This window comes from Chiroxiphia lanceolata, chromosome 13 (genome assembly GCF_009829145.1).
Source record: "Chiroxiphia lanceolata isolate bChiLan1 chromosome 13, bChiLan1.pri, whole genome shotgun sequence".
Taxonomy (NCBI): domain Eukaryota; kingdom Metazoa; phylum Chordata; class Aves; order Passeriformes; family Pipridae; genus Chiroxiphia; species Chiroxiphia lanceolata.
The window spans coordinates 1,754,793-1,769,529 of record NC_045649.1 but is presented as its reverse complement, the minus strand read 5'-3'; the positions used below and the strand labels follow the sequence as shown (position 1 = coordinate 1,769,529).

Below are 14,737 nucleotides of genomic sequence, written 5' to 3'. Positions count from 1 at the left end.
TGATCCCGGCAACATTCCAGGGGCACGGCGCTCCCGTGTGGCCGCGCTCCCCCACTGCAGCGCCGGCGTTCCCATCGCCGGCATTCCCAGCGCCGGCATTCCCAGCGCCGGCATTCCCACTGCCCTGTGCTCCCCCGCCCCTTGGATTCGGGACGCCCCCTGGCTCCCCCCTCCTGTCAGGGAGTTGTAGAGAGTGATGAGGTCTCCCCTGAGCCTCCTCTTCTCCGGGCTCAACACCCCCAGCTCCCTCAGCCTCTCCTCACAGCACTTGTGCTCCAGTCCCTTCCCCAGCCTCGCTGCTCTTCCCTGGACCTGCTCCAGCCCCTCCATGTCCTTCCTGAGCTGAGGGCCCAGAGCTGGACACAGCACTCCAGGGGTGGCCTCAGCAGCGCTGAGTCCAGGGGCAGAATCACCTCCCTGCTCCTGCTGCCACACTGTTCCCGATCCAGGCCAGGATCCACCGGCCCTCTTGCCCCCCCCGGGCACACTCTGGTTCCTCTTCAGCCCCCCGCTCTCCCCTCCGCCCCTTCCCTCCAGCCCCTCGGCCGCGGGGGCGGGGCCCCGTGTGCGGGGCGGGGTCACAAGGGCGGGGGCGGGGGCTCGTGGGCGGGGCGGGGGTCACGTGGGCGCGCCGCCGGCGGGGTCACGTGGGCGCGGTCCCGGGCGCGGTCACGTGGCCGCCCGGCGGGGCCATGAACGCCGAGCGGGACCTGGCGCCGCTGGCGCCCGGCGTGGTGCGGGCACTCACCGACAAGCTCTACGAGAAGAGGAAGGTGGCGGCCCTGGAGATCGAGAAGTGAGTGGCGGGAGATGCCGGGAAACCGGGGAGGGCAGCGGGAATCGAGGGCGGTGCCGCTACGGGGATGGGGCCGGGGAGGCCGGCCCGGCTCCCCGGGGAAGGGCGGGGAGGGGTGTTGGCGTGCCGGGTCTCCCCGCGGCCCCGGCATGGCGGGAGCCGGTCAGGGATGCTTGGGGTGGGTCCAGCTCCTACCGGGCAGGGGGCGGCGGGAGGGACCGGCCCGGCTGTGCCCGGTGGGAGCCGGCGGCTGCGGCGGTGGGGGTCACCCCGGGGGGACCTGGGAGGCCCAGAGTAGGGGAAGGGGGTGACCCCAATGGGAACTGGGGGCTTTGGGGCTGGGGGTCACGCTGGGGGGACCGTGAGTCTGTGCTTGGCTTATACCAACCAAAGTCTGCTTTGGGGTCACACAGTTCAGCTAATCAATCTGCAAACATGATTTGGGAAGGGTATGAGAAGGAAGAAGGCAAGGGCCAACCTCTTCTGCAGATCTCACAGGTTTAGATCATCCAAAACCCATCACAGAACAGCCCCAGCAGCATCTCTCCCATGTCCATGGCATTGAGCCAGGAGGGACTTGCTGCCTCTCAACTCAGGAACCTCCTTGTCCTCTGTCTGGTGATGCAGGAGCAGCAGCTCCTGCTGCTTTTAGCCTCTATGATGCTGCACTTCACTTTCCATGGCTTTTTGCCTCATTAATTAAATCTTGAATCCTTTAAGGAAGTCTGCAAACTTATTCACATTCAAGCAAAGCTCCATCCATGAAATGCAGGCAGTAAAGTGATCATCCCAGTGGTCTGTCTTGCTTGAGCTCAGTGTGTTCCTCTTTTTGGAGCAGGACTGGAGATGGAGCCATTTTCCCTAAATCAGCTGTTGGGATAAAGGGTCGGGCTGTAACTGTTGGAGAACTTGGCTTTGGAGTAGGAAGAATAGGGAGGGGCTGCCTGGTGCCCCTGGAGAGAAAGGGAGCAGCTGCTAAGGTCAGAGCAGAGCTGGTGTTCATAATCCTGGGAAGGAAAGTTCATGAACATTTTCTGTAATGATTTTCCTGGATTATAAAGTGCGTGACTGGCCGGTGGCCCTTGTTTGGGAGAGGGCAGTGTGAGATCCATATAGTGCCAAAGAAACCTTGTGTGGAACTAGGCAGTGAAAGGTTTTTCACGTTTATTGACAATGAAGGTGAAGGTTAGTGATTTAGGCAGAATTTTTGAGGGGCCTGGGTCTTGTACTGTGGATAGAAGTCCAAGAAAAACGGAGGAAAAACAGCACTGCATTGGCCGGGAATCGAACCCGGGCCTCCCGCGTGGCAGGCGAGAATTCTACCACTGAACCACCAATGCTACAGCTGCCTGCACATCTGGCTCTGCATCTGGCTCCACATCTGGCTCCACAGCTGCCTGTGCCTCCCTGCCTGGCCAGTGGCTCTGCCACAGGGAAACCGGGGCCAAAGGGCTGGACGGACGAGCTGGGACCTGGAAGTGGTTCCGTAGGCTGGAGCAGGGCTGGAGCTCATTCATCTGAGCACGGGTGATGCATTAATTATCTCTGGGTAACGAGCTGCAGGTTCCTGGGGCGGAGCAGGTATTGCGTATGGAAACTGGGTTGGCTTTTTATTAAGGCTTGGGCTGTTTAGGAGCATATTTAAATATACTGTTAATATAAAATTAAATGTATGAGGTATCAGCTGAAGCAGTGTGGGGGTGGCTGGGAAATGTCCAAAATCTTGGCACTGCATGTGGGTCTGGTGGGCAGCAATTCTGTGCCGAGCTACCAGCACTCCTGGTCTGTGCTTAGCTCCTCTTGGCTGCTGTCCTGTGCCCTGCTGGGGATAAATGACCTGCCCTGTTGGAGAGGGGGTTTGAGGACCTGGTAACTTCTTCTCTGCAAGCAAACAACTGCACTGGGGTGGCCCTTGAGAGCCCATCCTGGGCTTAGAGCTCGTGAGTGGTGGAGGAGGCTGCAGGCTGGAGCAGCAGGAGGGCAGTGAGCTGCTGTTGGATGTGAGCAGGGCGGAGGGGAGAGCTCTAGTTTCACTTGTGGATCCTGTCAGCATTCCCCATTTCATTACCACTTTGTCTGGTGTTTGTCGTGGCTGAAAGTCCCCATGGGGAACCAAACCCTTCAGCGTTTGTATCGGACAGAACCTAAACCTCCCCGTGTGCTCTCCTCTCCTCTCCCCAGGCTGGTGCGAGAGTTTGTGGCTCAGAACAACACATCTCAGATCAAACACGTCATCCAGATCCTGTCACAGGAGTTTGCACTCTCCCAGCACCCCCACAGCCGGAAAGGGGGACTCATTGGCCTGGCAGCCTGCTCCATCGCCCTGGGCAAGGTGGGTGCGGTGGGTTTTGGGGCTTGTGCAGGTTGTGGTGTGAGAACAGCGGTTCCTCCTGGGTCAGTGTGATGGGGAGACTCAGGCTGGCGGCCCTGCAGCTCCCTGGCTCCCTCCCTGCCTCGCACCATTCAACTGGGTCGTGTTTGAGTTTTCCCAGCACACCCACCTTCGTCCTTTGGACCCTGGAGCACTTTCTGGCCTGGGCTACACCTTGGCGGCTCCCCCAGGCATGTTTAAAGTGTGTCTGTCCATCCTCAGTGTCCAGCAGCTGGACTAGACTCAGCAGGTTGGGTGCTGATTCATGTTAACAGAGCTGACAGGAGTTGCAACCCTTCCACCTCCCACCCCCAGCTCAGGCAGCCCCGGCAGCACGAGCAGGATCTTTGGGAAGGAGGGCTGAGGTACGGGCAGGATGTTTGCAGTTCGTGGCCAGGGCAGTGCCATCTCTTCCCTGTGCCTTGGTCCTTGGCTGAGCAGTCTCCTTGTGTCCACCAGGACTCTGGGCTGTACCTGAAGGAGCTGATTGAGCCGGTGCTGACGTGTTTCAATGACGCCGACAGTCGCCTGCGGTATTATGCCTGCGAGGCTCTCTACAACATCGTCAAGGTGGCCAGAGGCTCTGTCCTCCCACACTTCAATGTGCTCTTTGATGGCCTCAGCAAGGTAAGAAGCTTCCTCTTAAACCCCCATGTGCTTTTCTTTCCCACACTTGAGTTCTGAGGCTTCTTCCCTAGTCCTCGACATCTCCCAAGTCAAACAAACCGGGTTGTCCAAGGTCGGCGTTCCAAGTAAACTGGTTTACTTTGACCCAGACAGATCTGAGGGACAAAATGAGCAGTTTCCACACAGTTTCACTGATACTGTGGGTGTGGAGTTCACTGTAAGATACCTTGCTCTCTGCTTATCCTCACCTCCAGGATGTATCTTCCTGCTCCTTGTTGAATGGTGTTCGAAAATGAGGCTGAGAAAGCTAATGCAGGCGAGGTGGCTCTGCAGCAGTACATCTTTGTGGGGTCTGTAGGGTTAAAACCATGTCTATGTCTTTGTAGATTTTCACTGGTAACTTGTATTTCTCCCCTTCTTGAGGGCGTGACTGGCCCATGAAAACCTGCATAGCAGGGGGAGGTGAAGTTTGCTTGGTATTCCCCTTAGGAAGTCTCTCAGGAGAATTTGGTGGAGTCTAATGAAAAACTGGAGATAAAGGGTCTTCGCTCTGTCCATCCCTGTCATGCCAGAGGAGAGCAACAGTCCTGTGAGCCTGCTGAGAGCTGCACTGCAGAGCAGGGAACAGACCTGGGACCTAGTGCTGCAATGGCTCTTGTTTCTGTCGTTCACAGCTGGCTGCTGATCCTGACCCAAACGTCAAAAGCGGCTCTGAGCTCCTCGACCGGCTCCTCAAGGTAGTTTTGCTCTCCAGCTGAGAGTCCTTGGTGTAGGCTGGAGGCATGTCCTGGCTGGGGATGTGTCAGTCCCTGAGGCTGCAGGTGCTAAAACCATCCCAGCTCAGTCCTGTGGCTGCTGGTAAAACATTTCTTTCTCTCACGGACCACAGCCTCTTGGACTGAGGGTCTGGGGGTCTCCTCAGGCGGCTGGATGGAGGGGCTGGTGGGTTATCCCAGTGCCACGTGTGCATTCAACTCCCGGGAACTGGGGGAAGCAAGGTTTTAGTTTGAGTGGGTTTCCACCTTTGTCCCAGGCAACAGAAGGGCTGTTCTTCTGCTATTCCTTGCCCAGGCGAGTCAGTTTGTGAGCAGAACTGCTCTGCTGCTGCTTTAGGGTGCAGGGCTTGGTTCCCGTTCCTGTTCTGTCTGCTGATGGGCTTTTACTGTCACAGACCTCCCAGTTCCTTTTTTCCTGCTGTTCAGAGAGGAGCAGCTCCCTCCCAGATCCTACCCTCACTCTCACTCCTCTTTATCACACCAGTTAAACCAGTCTCCTGCTGCAAACCTTCCTGCTGGGAGATCAGCTCCACCACACCAGGGCAAGAGACTCGGCCACGCAGCAAAATCCACCAAGTGTGTAGAAAGAGCTTTAAACAAAACTCGGAGACTTTCCCACCCTGGTACATGTGGCTGCATCAAAAGTGCTTGTTCATGTGTGCAGCACACCACTGAGGCATGAGTTCCTCCTGTTCAGCCAGGCTGCCACACAGCAGGCAGGAGCATCCCTCTCTGGGTCCTGCTCAGTCCCTGCCCAAGGGGGGGAATTCCTAGCTCATTGCCTGAATAAACTGCGTGGTTCCTTCTCCCCAGGTCTCATGACCTGCAGACCTGTGCATCAACTGGTTGTCATCTTTTTCCTGTCATGTGCCTTAAAAAGACGGAGTGGGGTGTCTGCATGGACATGAGTTGGCAGCCATCCTTCCTAACACCCTCTGCTTGGGCTCTGCAGGATATCGTGACAGAGAGCAACCAGTTTGACCTGGTGGGCTTCATCCCCCTGCTGCGTGAGAGGATTTACTCCAACAACCAGTATGCCCGCCAGTTCATCATATCCTGGGTAGGTGCACGGGGTGCCACGTGTTCCTGCCGGTCTGAACTCCAGAATATTGTGTCTCACCAGCTTCTTGTGTCTGGGCAAACTGCAGATATCCATGGCAATGTGTGAGCTCAGGCACCTGGATTTATTTGGGCAGGTTTTTAAGCCAGCTGAGTTTTTAGCCGTCTTTAAAAGGACAGTTCCCTGTCACCTTGCTGGTGCAGTCACAGGGACATCACACTGTGCTTCTGCCAACCTGTTCAGGACATTGCACACCAAATTAGAAAGTACAGTCAAAGTGTTGCTTGTGTAAATAGACACACTGTGGTCTAGAGGTTATGGTCTCCCAAGGGACAGTGCCAGGCTGCTTTTCATCACCCAGCAGTGATGGAGGGATGTTGCTCTCTGGGAGGCAAGGGATCTCCCCTTGCTTTCTCCTCTCTGTGCAGGGCAGAAGCTCTTGGTGCCTGCTTGGAGTCTGAGGAGATGTGTGTCCCTGGACTCTCAGCTGTACTGCTGCCATCCCAGGTCTGCCTGCATGTGTCTTGGCAGTCATTCCTGATCCTTGCGTTGTTTTACAGAGCTGTGATTGGAAATGTAGCAGTGCTGCAGGCTGATCACTCATTTCCTGTGCCAGCTCAGCTGCTTCCCAAGATGGGCAGCTCCACGCTGTCCTTTTTTTCTTCCCCCCATCCCACACAGCTCAGCTCTGAATTCCTCAGTATCCTGCCAGATTTGTGCTGGTGATGTTAATCAGCTTCTCCAAAACTCACCTCTTCTTTCTTACTCCTCCCCGAGCTAGATCCTGGTCTTGGAGTCTGTGCCTGACATCAACCTCTTGGATTACCTGCCAGAAATCCTGGACGGGCTCTTCCAGATCCTGGGAGACAACAGCAAGGAGATACGGAAAATGTGAGTGTGAAGGCTGGCGGGGTGCAAGGGCTGTGTCATGTTTGCTGTCCATCCATCACCCTCTTCCTTGGTTTGCAGCTCTTCTGTATAAAGGCAGCAAAACCCTGTGTGCGGGGTGGGAGGTGGATCGGCTTGGGTGGGGGATCAAAGTGTCCTTGGCAAGGAACTTGTTGTGGCTGGGGAGGACACCGTGCTCTGTCCCTGGGGGACAGACTGTTTTGGCTTGGTTGAAGCGTTGACTTCACAGCCAGTGTGCTGCTGGGATGGGGTATGAGCTCTCTGAAGAAGCAGCACGTGAGCCTCTTTCGGCAAGGCAGAGCTCCAACCCGGCGTCTCCTGGGTGGAGAACAGGAGCAAGCATTGGGAGCTTGCTCCGTGTATGCGCTGCTGATTCCAGGACGGAGGCGTTTTGAAGCGCAGGATTGGCTGTGTGTTCTCAGAGGGGTCAGAGGATCCTGGTGTTTTGTGCTGGGAGAGAGTGGCTGGACCTGTTTTGTGGGGCATAAGTAAGTGGCAAGACCAGCCCGAGCCTATCCTCCTGCCAAGCCCTTCTGGATCCTCTCTGTATCTTTGTTTCCCAGCATCCACATGCTGAGGAGCCAGCACTGAAAACTTTGGATATTGGCTGCACAGCTGCTCCCCTCTGTGCTCCCCATCCCAGGCACCTCCATATCCACAGTGGCTGTGGGGGAGTTTTGGGAAGGTGTGGGGGGCTCTGGGCAGTCATTGCCTCTGTCCTCTCAGCCATGTGCAGTCCCTGCTCTGGGGCAGGATGAGCTTCTCACCCTCATCCCTTCCTGGCCCTGCTCCTGTGCGGACAACCCTGCAGGATTGTCTCCATAACTTCTCCCTAACTTCTCCATCCAAGGCTGACCAGAGCGCTGACCAGCTGCTCTACCTGTCCGCAGGTGCGAGGTGGCTCTTGGGGAATTCCTCAAGGAGATCAAGAAGAATCCCTCCAGTGTCAAGTTTGCAGAAATGGCCAATATCCTGGTGATCCACTGCCAGGCAGCAGGTGAGTGCACAGGACTGAGCAGTGGCACCCAGCTCCTGGTTTGTGGTGGGGGGCAGCTCTCCCACAGTTGGCACTACTGCTGATGCCACAGACACAACACAGGTCTGGCATCCTCCCAGAGTGGAGGGACCTGAAAGAAAAATATCTGGCTGTGCATGGCACATGTGGATATGCAGCACTTCTGGAAGGATCTCCTTAAGGGCTTACCATAACCTGGTCGCACGAGGTGCACAGGCTGGACAGTTGGATGTGTGGGGGCTTTGTGCCAGTGCTGCAGCTCCTGTGGGTCTGCTGTCTAGGCAGTGACAGAGGGTTACAGCTGCAGCTGGATTTGTTTCCTGAGAAGGGTCTTGTCCCCAGGTTGTGCTCATTGAGCTTAAACTGCTCTTTAAGCATTGCTGGGTGGGAGTGGGTGTTTCTTGAGAGGTTGCTGGCTTTTCATTAAGCTGACACTGTTTAAGCCTAAAACCTGGCCTTGCATGAGCAGAGTGCCCCAGAACTTGGGGAGGTTGTTAAAACCCCAGCTCTAGGAACAGTGCTTGACCCAGATACACAAGTGCAGTGGGTGTGACAGTAGAAATATCCTTATGCATTGGTAAGCTTGACAGAATACTTGTAAATGAGAAAACCTTCATTATAGGTTGAAGGGGGTTAACTCTAAAACTTAATGATTGTGTTTAATCTCAGCCTCACTGCAGATTCAGGTCTTAGTTGATCTCCTCTGGGACTAAGCTTTCCCAGGCTAGGGTCTCTTTGGGTGGAGCAGAGGTAGCTCCATGCTCTCAGGTGGTCATTGGCTTACGGGGTTTGCTCAGCTGCCGGTGCTGTCCTTTCCCTCACCCTTGCTTGTCCCCTGTCTTCCAGATGACCTGATCCAGCTTACAGCCATGTGCTGGATGAGGGAGTTCATCCAGCTGGCTGGCCGGGTGATGCTGCCCTACTCCTCAGGGATCCTGACCGCGGTCCTGCCGTGTCTCTCCTACGACGATCGCAAGAAGAGTATCCTTGTAACTCAGAGCTGCTCCCATTCCTGCTACAGCAACCCACAGGGAAGCACCTGCTTCCTGCCCCTGGGGTGCAGGTCCAGCTGCATGGCTGGAGAGGGCCAGGAGAAGTCCTCCCTCCAAGTGCTAACACCCACACTGGCTGTTTGGACGTGAGGGGGGGTTGCAGTAGCTGGGTTGGGGCAGCCCTGGTGGGGCTGTGGTGGCTTCTCCGTGGCTGGCACCTACCCATGTGTGTTCCTTACACTACCTTCACTCAGACATCAAGGAGGTGGCAAACGTGTGCAACCAGAGCCTGATGAAGCTGGTCATCCCAGAGGATGATGAAATGGATGAGGCCAAACAGTCAATAGACATACCAAAGGAGCCCACCTCAGAGGAATCCCTCTCCAAGCCAGAGGCAGCATCCAGCAGTGAGTCCCCATTGATCTGGACCATTAGAGTTGTGAGGAAGGTCAAGGGAAGGTTCTCAAGAGAAGTTCCTGAGTTGGTTTGGTGTCTTGAAGCAGCTCAGGACATGTGGGACCTCTCTGCTTTCTGTTTCACAGATCTCTGCTGAGAGAGACCCGTTTGGTGCAGTCTGCTTAAGAGGGTCAGTGGTCCAGCCTGGAGCCCAAGTGGTGCTGCAGTGCTGTGTTTCCTCATGAGCATCCCCATCCCCTCACCACCCTCCACTTCAGTTTAGTCATTAAGTTGACCTGAAAAAGATCATTTGTAGTTCCAGAGCAGCTGTTGTCACCCAAAGGAGAACTCGGAGAGCTGTGTTTGCCCTGGGGGTGCATCAACACATGCATGAAGGATGTTGATGGTGGAGAAGGGTAAAGAAAGGGAAGGAGAAGGATTTTGGATCCTTTCCAAATTCGTGGTGCTCTCCAGACCATCCTGTGGATATTGTCCCAGTCCTAAAATTTCCAGAACACAAAAGGCAAACATTTGTAAGCAGACTGGAAGAGCTGGAAGAGGGTTCAGTGGAGAAGAAACTAAGCAGTCCCAGTGCACCAATGCCTGGAAGCAGCAGTGGCATCCCTTGGGTGCCGTTGTCCTGGCATGACTAAACGCTGCTGCTGCTGGCACAGCACGTCTTCGTTGTGCAGGTGTGCGAATTACGTGTGTGACATTTAAAGCACGTGAGCTCAGCCGTGCTGGTTTGGGGCTGCACCTTCAGCCCGGTGCTCTTCTGTAACACCCCCGGCAAGGGAAAACCCTGCTGTGAGAGGGAGCAGGGGGTGGAATTGAGACGGAGGGGTGGAATTGAGACGGACACGGAGGGGTGTCCGTGTCCTCCTGCCCACGGGGAGGCAGGAGCAGGCTGGGGCAGCGCCCAGGGCAGCATTGGTGGTTCAGTGGTAGAATTCTCGCCTGCCACGCGGGAGGCCCGGGTTCGATTCCCGGCCAATGCAACACTTGTTTTTCCTCCTTTTTTACTTTGGTTTCTGTCCATAACATGGACCCAGGCACCTCAAAATCTCAGCCTAGGGAAACACTTTAATCTTCAACGAAAGCGCAAAAGCCTTCACTGCCAAACGCCATGCAGGGTCTCCTTTTGGAAGGAGTAAAGCAGAAAAATGCACTGCCACAGCACAGCAGCAAAAACTTTTCTTTTTTATTCCTCATTTGTCCCGAGAATACCTCCTTGTATTAAAATCTGTCGCAGAAGGGCTTTAAAACATCAAGAGGAAACTTAATTGCTTTAATCTCGACCCCTCTGGGGTTAAATTTCACCTTGAAGCAGGCAGGATCAGAGAAGGCTGTGATGGTTTTCCATCAGAAACTCTCAGCTCTGTTCCCTGGGAGTGCTGATGTGGCGGTGGCGCTGCCTGTGTGAGTAGAGGCTGTTGGCACAAGGGGGCACAAAGAGTCAGGTTCATTCTGCAGTGCTTTGTCACTGTGCTTGTAAGACCCAGTTTTAGCACCGAGCAGAGGTTGAAAAACTGTTTGGGTCTCTTGGTTTCCACATGGAGTCAGGTTATGCCAGGTGGAGATGTCCTGGGTTGGATTCCACCTTCCCTGTGTGTGTGGTATCTCGAGGTGTTGAAATCAGGACAGTTGAAGGCAGCTCTGCGGTTCTGGGCTACTTTCAGAATGGTTGAAACCATTAGAAGGATGTGTCTGAGTCTTTGTTACAGAAGAGGAAACCCAGTTTGGGGCAGAGGTCTGAAGCTGTGCCACCTGCATTTTGCTGGGTAGGTGCAGTCCTGTACCAGCTTCTCTGGCAGCAGAGAAGAGCTTGACAAGGAGTGTAAAATGCTCACTGCAGGCAGAAGTGATTCTTTGGGTCCCCAGACCCTCAAACAATGGCTGGTGATGTCTTTGCAGAAGGTCATGCAGCTCTCCAGGCTTCTAGTCCTGCTGTCCAACTTCCCTGCCATCCCACTAACTGTGTCTCCTCCTGCCCCCAGGGTCTTTGGATGCATCTGGTGACTCCAGCAACAGCAATGTCTTCACAGTGACCAGGTAGGGTCTGTTTGTTGCTTCAGAGGGGCTTGACAAGAAGAGCAGGCTTCTAAGGGTACAGACAAGGACTGACAGATACAGACAGAGCTGTGAGGAAGGGTGGGCTGAACTGGGAAGCAGTTGGGGTCTCCTGGGTCCCAGTAGGGTGGATGCCTGGGGATGCTCTAGGGGTTGACTTCTTCTCTTTAATGCTTTTGCACCAAAATGTCTTGAGTTTGTGGTAAACTGAGGTGGTTTTTCTCCTGAAGAGACCTTCCAAAGCCCCCCAGTGAGGCAGCAAGTGTCTGTGCACTGAGGAATCTGCACCTCACCTATCCTCAAGCCTCCATGGTTGTGCATTCCCCCTAAAAAATAGGGTTAAGTTGGAGAGGAGGTTGTCTCATTTATGGCTCTTCTAGCTCGGCCAGTACAGAAGGCATTTAGTTCCCTTCTGCCTTTGCAATGGAATGGTGGGAGAGGAACTGTGTGCTTGTCTTCTGGAGGCACAGAGGCCTCACAGGAATGTGGCACATGAACGGTCTGGGGAGCCTGGGGGGCACTGACCCTGCTCCAGGCTGCAGCCTTGGCAGCCCCCCACAGCACCACGGGGCTGTGGGGCTGGACCTGGGGCTGCAGAGGTGAGTGGTCTTGCACCCCTGGCAGCCTCGTGTGGCATTAGTCAGCCCTGCACCAGTTCTGTGCCCAGCACGCTCTCTGTCTGAATTTGGGGACAAATCCATCTGCTCTAATAGCATCTTTTCTTTCCTCCTGCTGCTGCAGTTCCTTTACTTAGAGGTCGTGATTTCCAACACTTTTATTGTGCTGATGCTTATTTTTATTTGTTGTTGTGATCCCCAAAATAGGATGTGTTGCTTTAGCTGCATCCTAGCAGCGTGATGCCCATCGTGACACATCCCAGAGCAATGCAAGCATCAGCTTTTCAGGTTGATGGTGTGTACCCTCCATTCCTTTTTTGCATTTCTGTACAGCCCAGCTACTCCATGGTCTTAATGATGCCCTTAATTTTTTCTCTCTTGGAAGTACAGGCCATTTAATTTGCACCTAGATGTTGGTTTATGGCTCTTGAATGATTTTCCTGGCTTTTTTGTCATTGCTGGGTCCTGACCCTGCTCGACCCTAAAAGTTTAGTAGGTGCAGAAGTGGATGTACCTGGGGCTGAAATGGAGAAGGGGAGGGGGAAGAAAAAGAAGAGGCAATAGGTCAGGAGGACAAGTGATAGCTGTGGCTGTGTGCTGAAGAGCTTGCACCTGGGGGAGAGAGGGAGTGAAAACTAAAGGGGGACAGAAACAGGGGGGAGCTGGGATGTGTTGTCCCAGTGTCACAGAGAGACAGAAGGAGAAGGCTGCCGAAACTGAATTAGTCTGCCAGCAGCTCCAGCACCAGGGAAAACCATCTGGGACAGCAAGAAGGACACTCCACATCTCTAAGAGACCTGGCTTTGCTAGATAGAGACTTCTTCTTGAGCCCCTCCTAAGCCCTTTTAAACAAGAAACTCCAGGTTTTATCACGGGGTTTACCTGCCCTGAAGCCCATTTCCCCACCCCATGTGACCCCTCTGCTTGATCCAGCAACAGGACCTGAAGTGTTTTTGCCGTGGCATCCGCTGTGAGGGACTGGCATTGGTTTGGGGGGTGCTGTACGTGGCTGGTGGGAGCCCTGGATGTTTGCTTGGTGCTCTGTGCATTGCTCAGGCTGTCTGGCTTGGCCCTGGAGCCAGAGGAAGGCAAGAGCTGGAACCGCAGCCGTTTGCAGCCGTAACTCACGCCGGGGAGCGGCGGCTGCGCCGAGCGCCCACTGGGTGTCAAGGCAGGACCGCGGGAAGCCCCTGAGTCGGCGTGGAAAGCTGGAAAGCTGCAAACAGAGGAAGTTGCAGCTGCCTTTTAAGATGAAGTCACTCTCTGCTTCTGTTTTTGTTCATTTCCCCCCCAGCCCCCCCCTGCTTCCCCCGGTCTCCCCCGGCGAGCCAGTGATGGAGCATGGCCCGGCGCCAAGCATCCAGCTCTCACGCCCCCTCCTCCTGCCCTCCCTGCAGCCGGCTGCAGAGGGATAGGATAGGATAGCACTGCAGCAGCAGGGAAAGGAGCACCCCGGGCAGTGGGGGTGGAGGAGCTCATGCCCTGGTGTCTGCAGAGGCACATCTTCCATGAAGATGCCATCCGAGAAGATGAGGAGGTCTGAGTGCTCGATGCGTGGGTGCTGGGCACATTCCTGTGGCCACGAGCTCACACACACACACACACACACATCCCACTCCTGAAACGTGATCCAAAATGCTTCCCAAGTGTTTGCCAGCTTCACTTGGAGGGAGTTTCCTGGTGGAGTTTCCTGGTGGCATCTACTAGGAAGTGGGGACCGCGTCTATGCCAAGAGGGGAGCTGGCTCCTGGGAGAGCCTGGCTGCACAGGGCTGGAGGGATTTCGGGGTTCCCCATCCACATGGGGGTCCCCGCTTCCAGCTCCTGCAAAAACTGTCACTGAAGGTGAACCAGAACCATGTTTCAGAGGCACTGGAGCCTTCCTGTGGCCTGGCTGACCATGCTGCTGCTGCAATCACTGGTGTGAGACCGGATCAGGAAGGGGAGGTGGAAGCGTGGCTGCTGGAGCAGAGCCCGGGCTTCCTTCCGTCAGTCTGAGCTGCTGCAGGAGAAGATGCAGATGTCTGTCCTGTGTCAATGGACCAAAACAGCTGGAAAGTGCTTTTTAGGCTCTTGTAACTGCATTGGTGTTTCGATACAAGACCTGGACTGTTTGAGATGACTTCCTGGTGGGTGCTCCTGGCCAGATGGTCAGGCACAGCTGGAAGCAGTCAGGGTTGGGCAGTGTGGGTGGTGGGACCACAATCCCTCACCAAACTAGGTAAGGGACATGGAATCTGCAGAAGAGCCTTTGTGGTCCTTCCTGATGGAAGGAAGGCTTCATGTTTTGGGTGGTGTTCAGCGGCACATGGACACGTAAAGCTGTGTTGCTCTGCAGAAAGGGCAAGCAACTGCCACGTGGCTGAACTGCCCAAGGCTGTGCTTAAACCAGGCTTTTAAATGTGGTAGTTAGGGCTCACTACAAAGCTAAAATTGCTGGTGCTTGTCTCATGCTGGAAGTTACTGTACCCCGATTCCAAGTGCCTGACACAGCTTTAGGGTGCAGCTGGGCATCTCTGGAGGTGGGGAATGCTTGGGTGGAATGCAGCACCCCGAGGTGGTTGGTTGAAGGCAGCATAATGGCTCGCTTTGAGTTCAGGCACCAAACATTCTCCAGCAGCTTGTCTCGTGTAGCTTTAAGGTTCAGGGTGTCCTTTTGGGGTGGCTCCTCCCAGCCCTCCTTTCCATTCTGGAGTGAGGAGATGGCTTCCCTTTGCTGCTCTCACTGCATGCTTGGGTGAGTGAGCTGGAGGGGGACCTCAGGCAGGCTGTCCCAGCCCTTGTCAGGGTGATCTACAGCTCATTGGACTGGATGCCTCTGCCTAGATCTCTTAGCCTCATCACTTCCCTGGGAGATCTGGGAAACTGCAGCAAGCAGAAGGAGGCCAAGAGCTCTGAAATGAGAGCGATGGAGGACAAGAAAGCGACAGCTTGTGGGACCGAGAGCAGAGAGGAGCTATTTACCTCCTGGCCGCTGGCTCGAGCCCGTTGAGCAGCACAGCTGCCAGCCCATATGGGAGCTGCCCTTGTGACTTGGACCACAATGAAAGAACCTGGATATTTCCACCCTTGGCAAGGCCGCTTTGCTGGGCTCGCCTAAAGGCTAGAG

General features: G+C 55.1%; 1 protein-coding gene and 2 non-coding genes across 3 annotated transcripts in view; 2 read left to right on the top strand and 1 right to left on the bottom strand.

Annotated features, from left to right (window-relative positions):
• The first annotated feature begins 621 nt into the window (after positions 1–621).
• Positions 622–14,737, top strand: part of VAC14 (VAC14 component of PIKFYVE complex) — a 57,551-nt gene continuing 43,435 nt past the window's right edge. Inside the window, exons 1-10 of the mRNA XM_032701509.1 lie at positions 622–796; positions 2,978–3,128; positions 3,627–3,794; positions 4,469–4,531; positions 5,523–5,630; positions 6,412–6,521; positions 7,430–7,536; positions 8,401–8,535; positions 8,801–8,953; positions 10,940–10,994. Coding sequence (XP_032557400.1) covers positions 693–796; positions 2,978–3,128; positions 3,627–3,794; positions 4,469–4,531; positions 5,523–5,630; positions 6,412–6,521; positions 7,430–7,536; positions 8,401–8,535; positions 8,801–8,953; positions 10,940–10,994 — 1,154 coding nt within the window. The 5' untranslated portion in view covers positions 622–692. The remainder of the gene's footprint in view (positions 797–2,977; positions 3,129–3,626; positions 3,795–4,468; positions 4,532–5,522; positions 5,631–6,411; positions 6,522–7,429; positions 7,537–8,400; positions 8,536–8,800; positions 8,954–10,939; positions 10,995–14,737) is intronic.
• TRNAG-GCC lies at positions 2,066–2,136 on the bottom strand. Its single transcript has one exon. It is a non-coding gene; the product is annotated as a tRNA-Gly (tRNA).
• Positions 9,870–9,940, top strand: TRNAG-GCC. The gene has a single exon. It is a non-coding gene; the product is annotated as a tRNA-Gly (tRNA).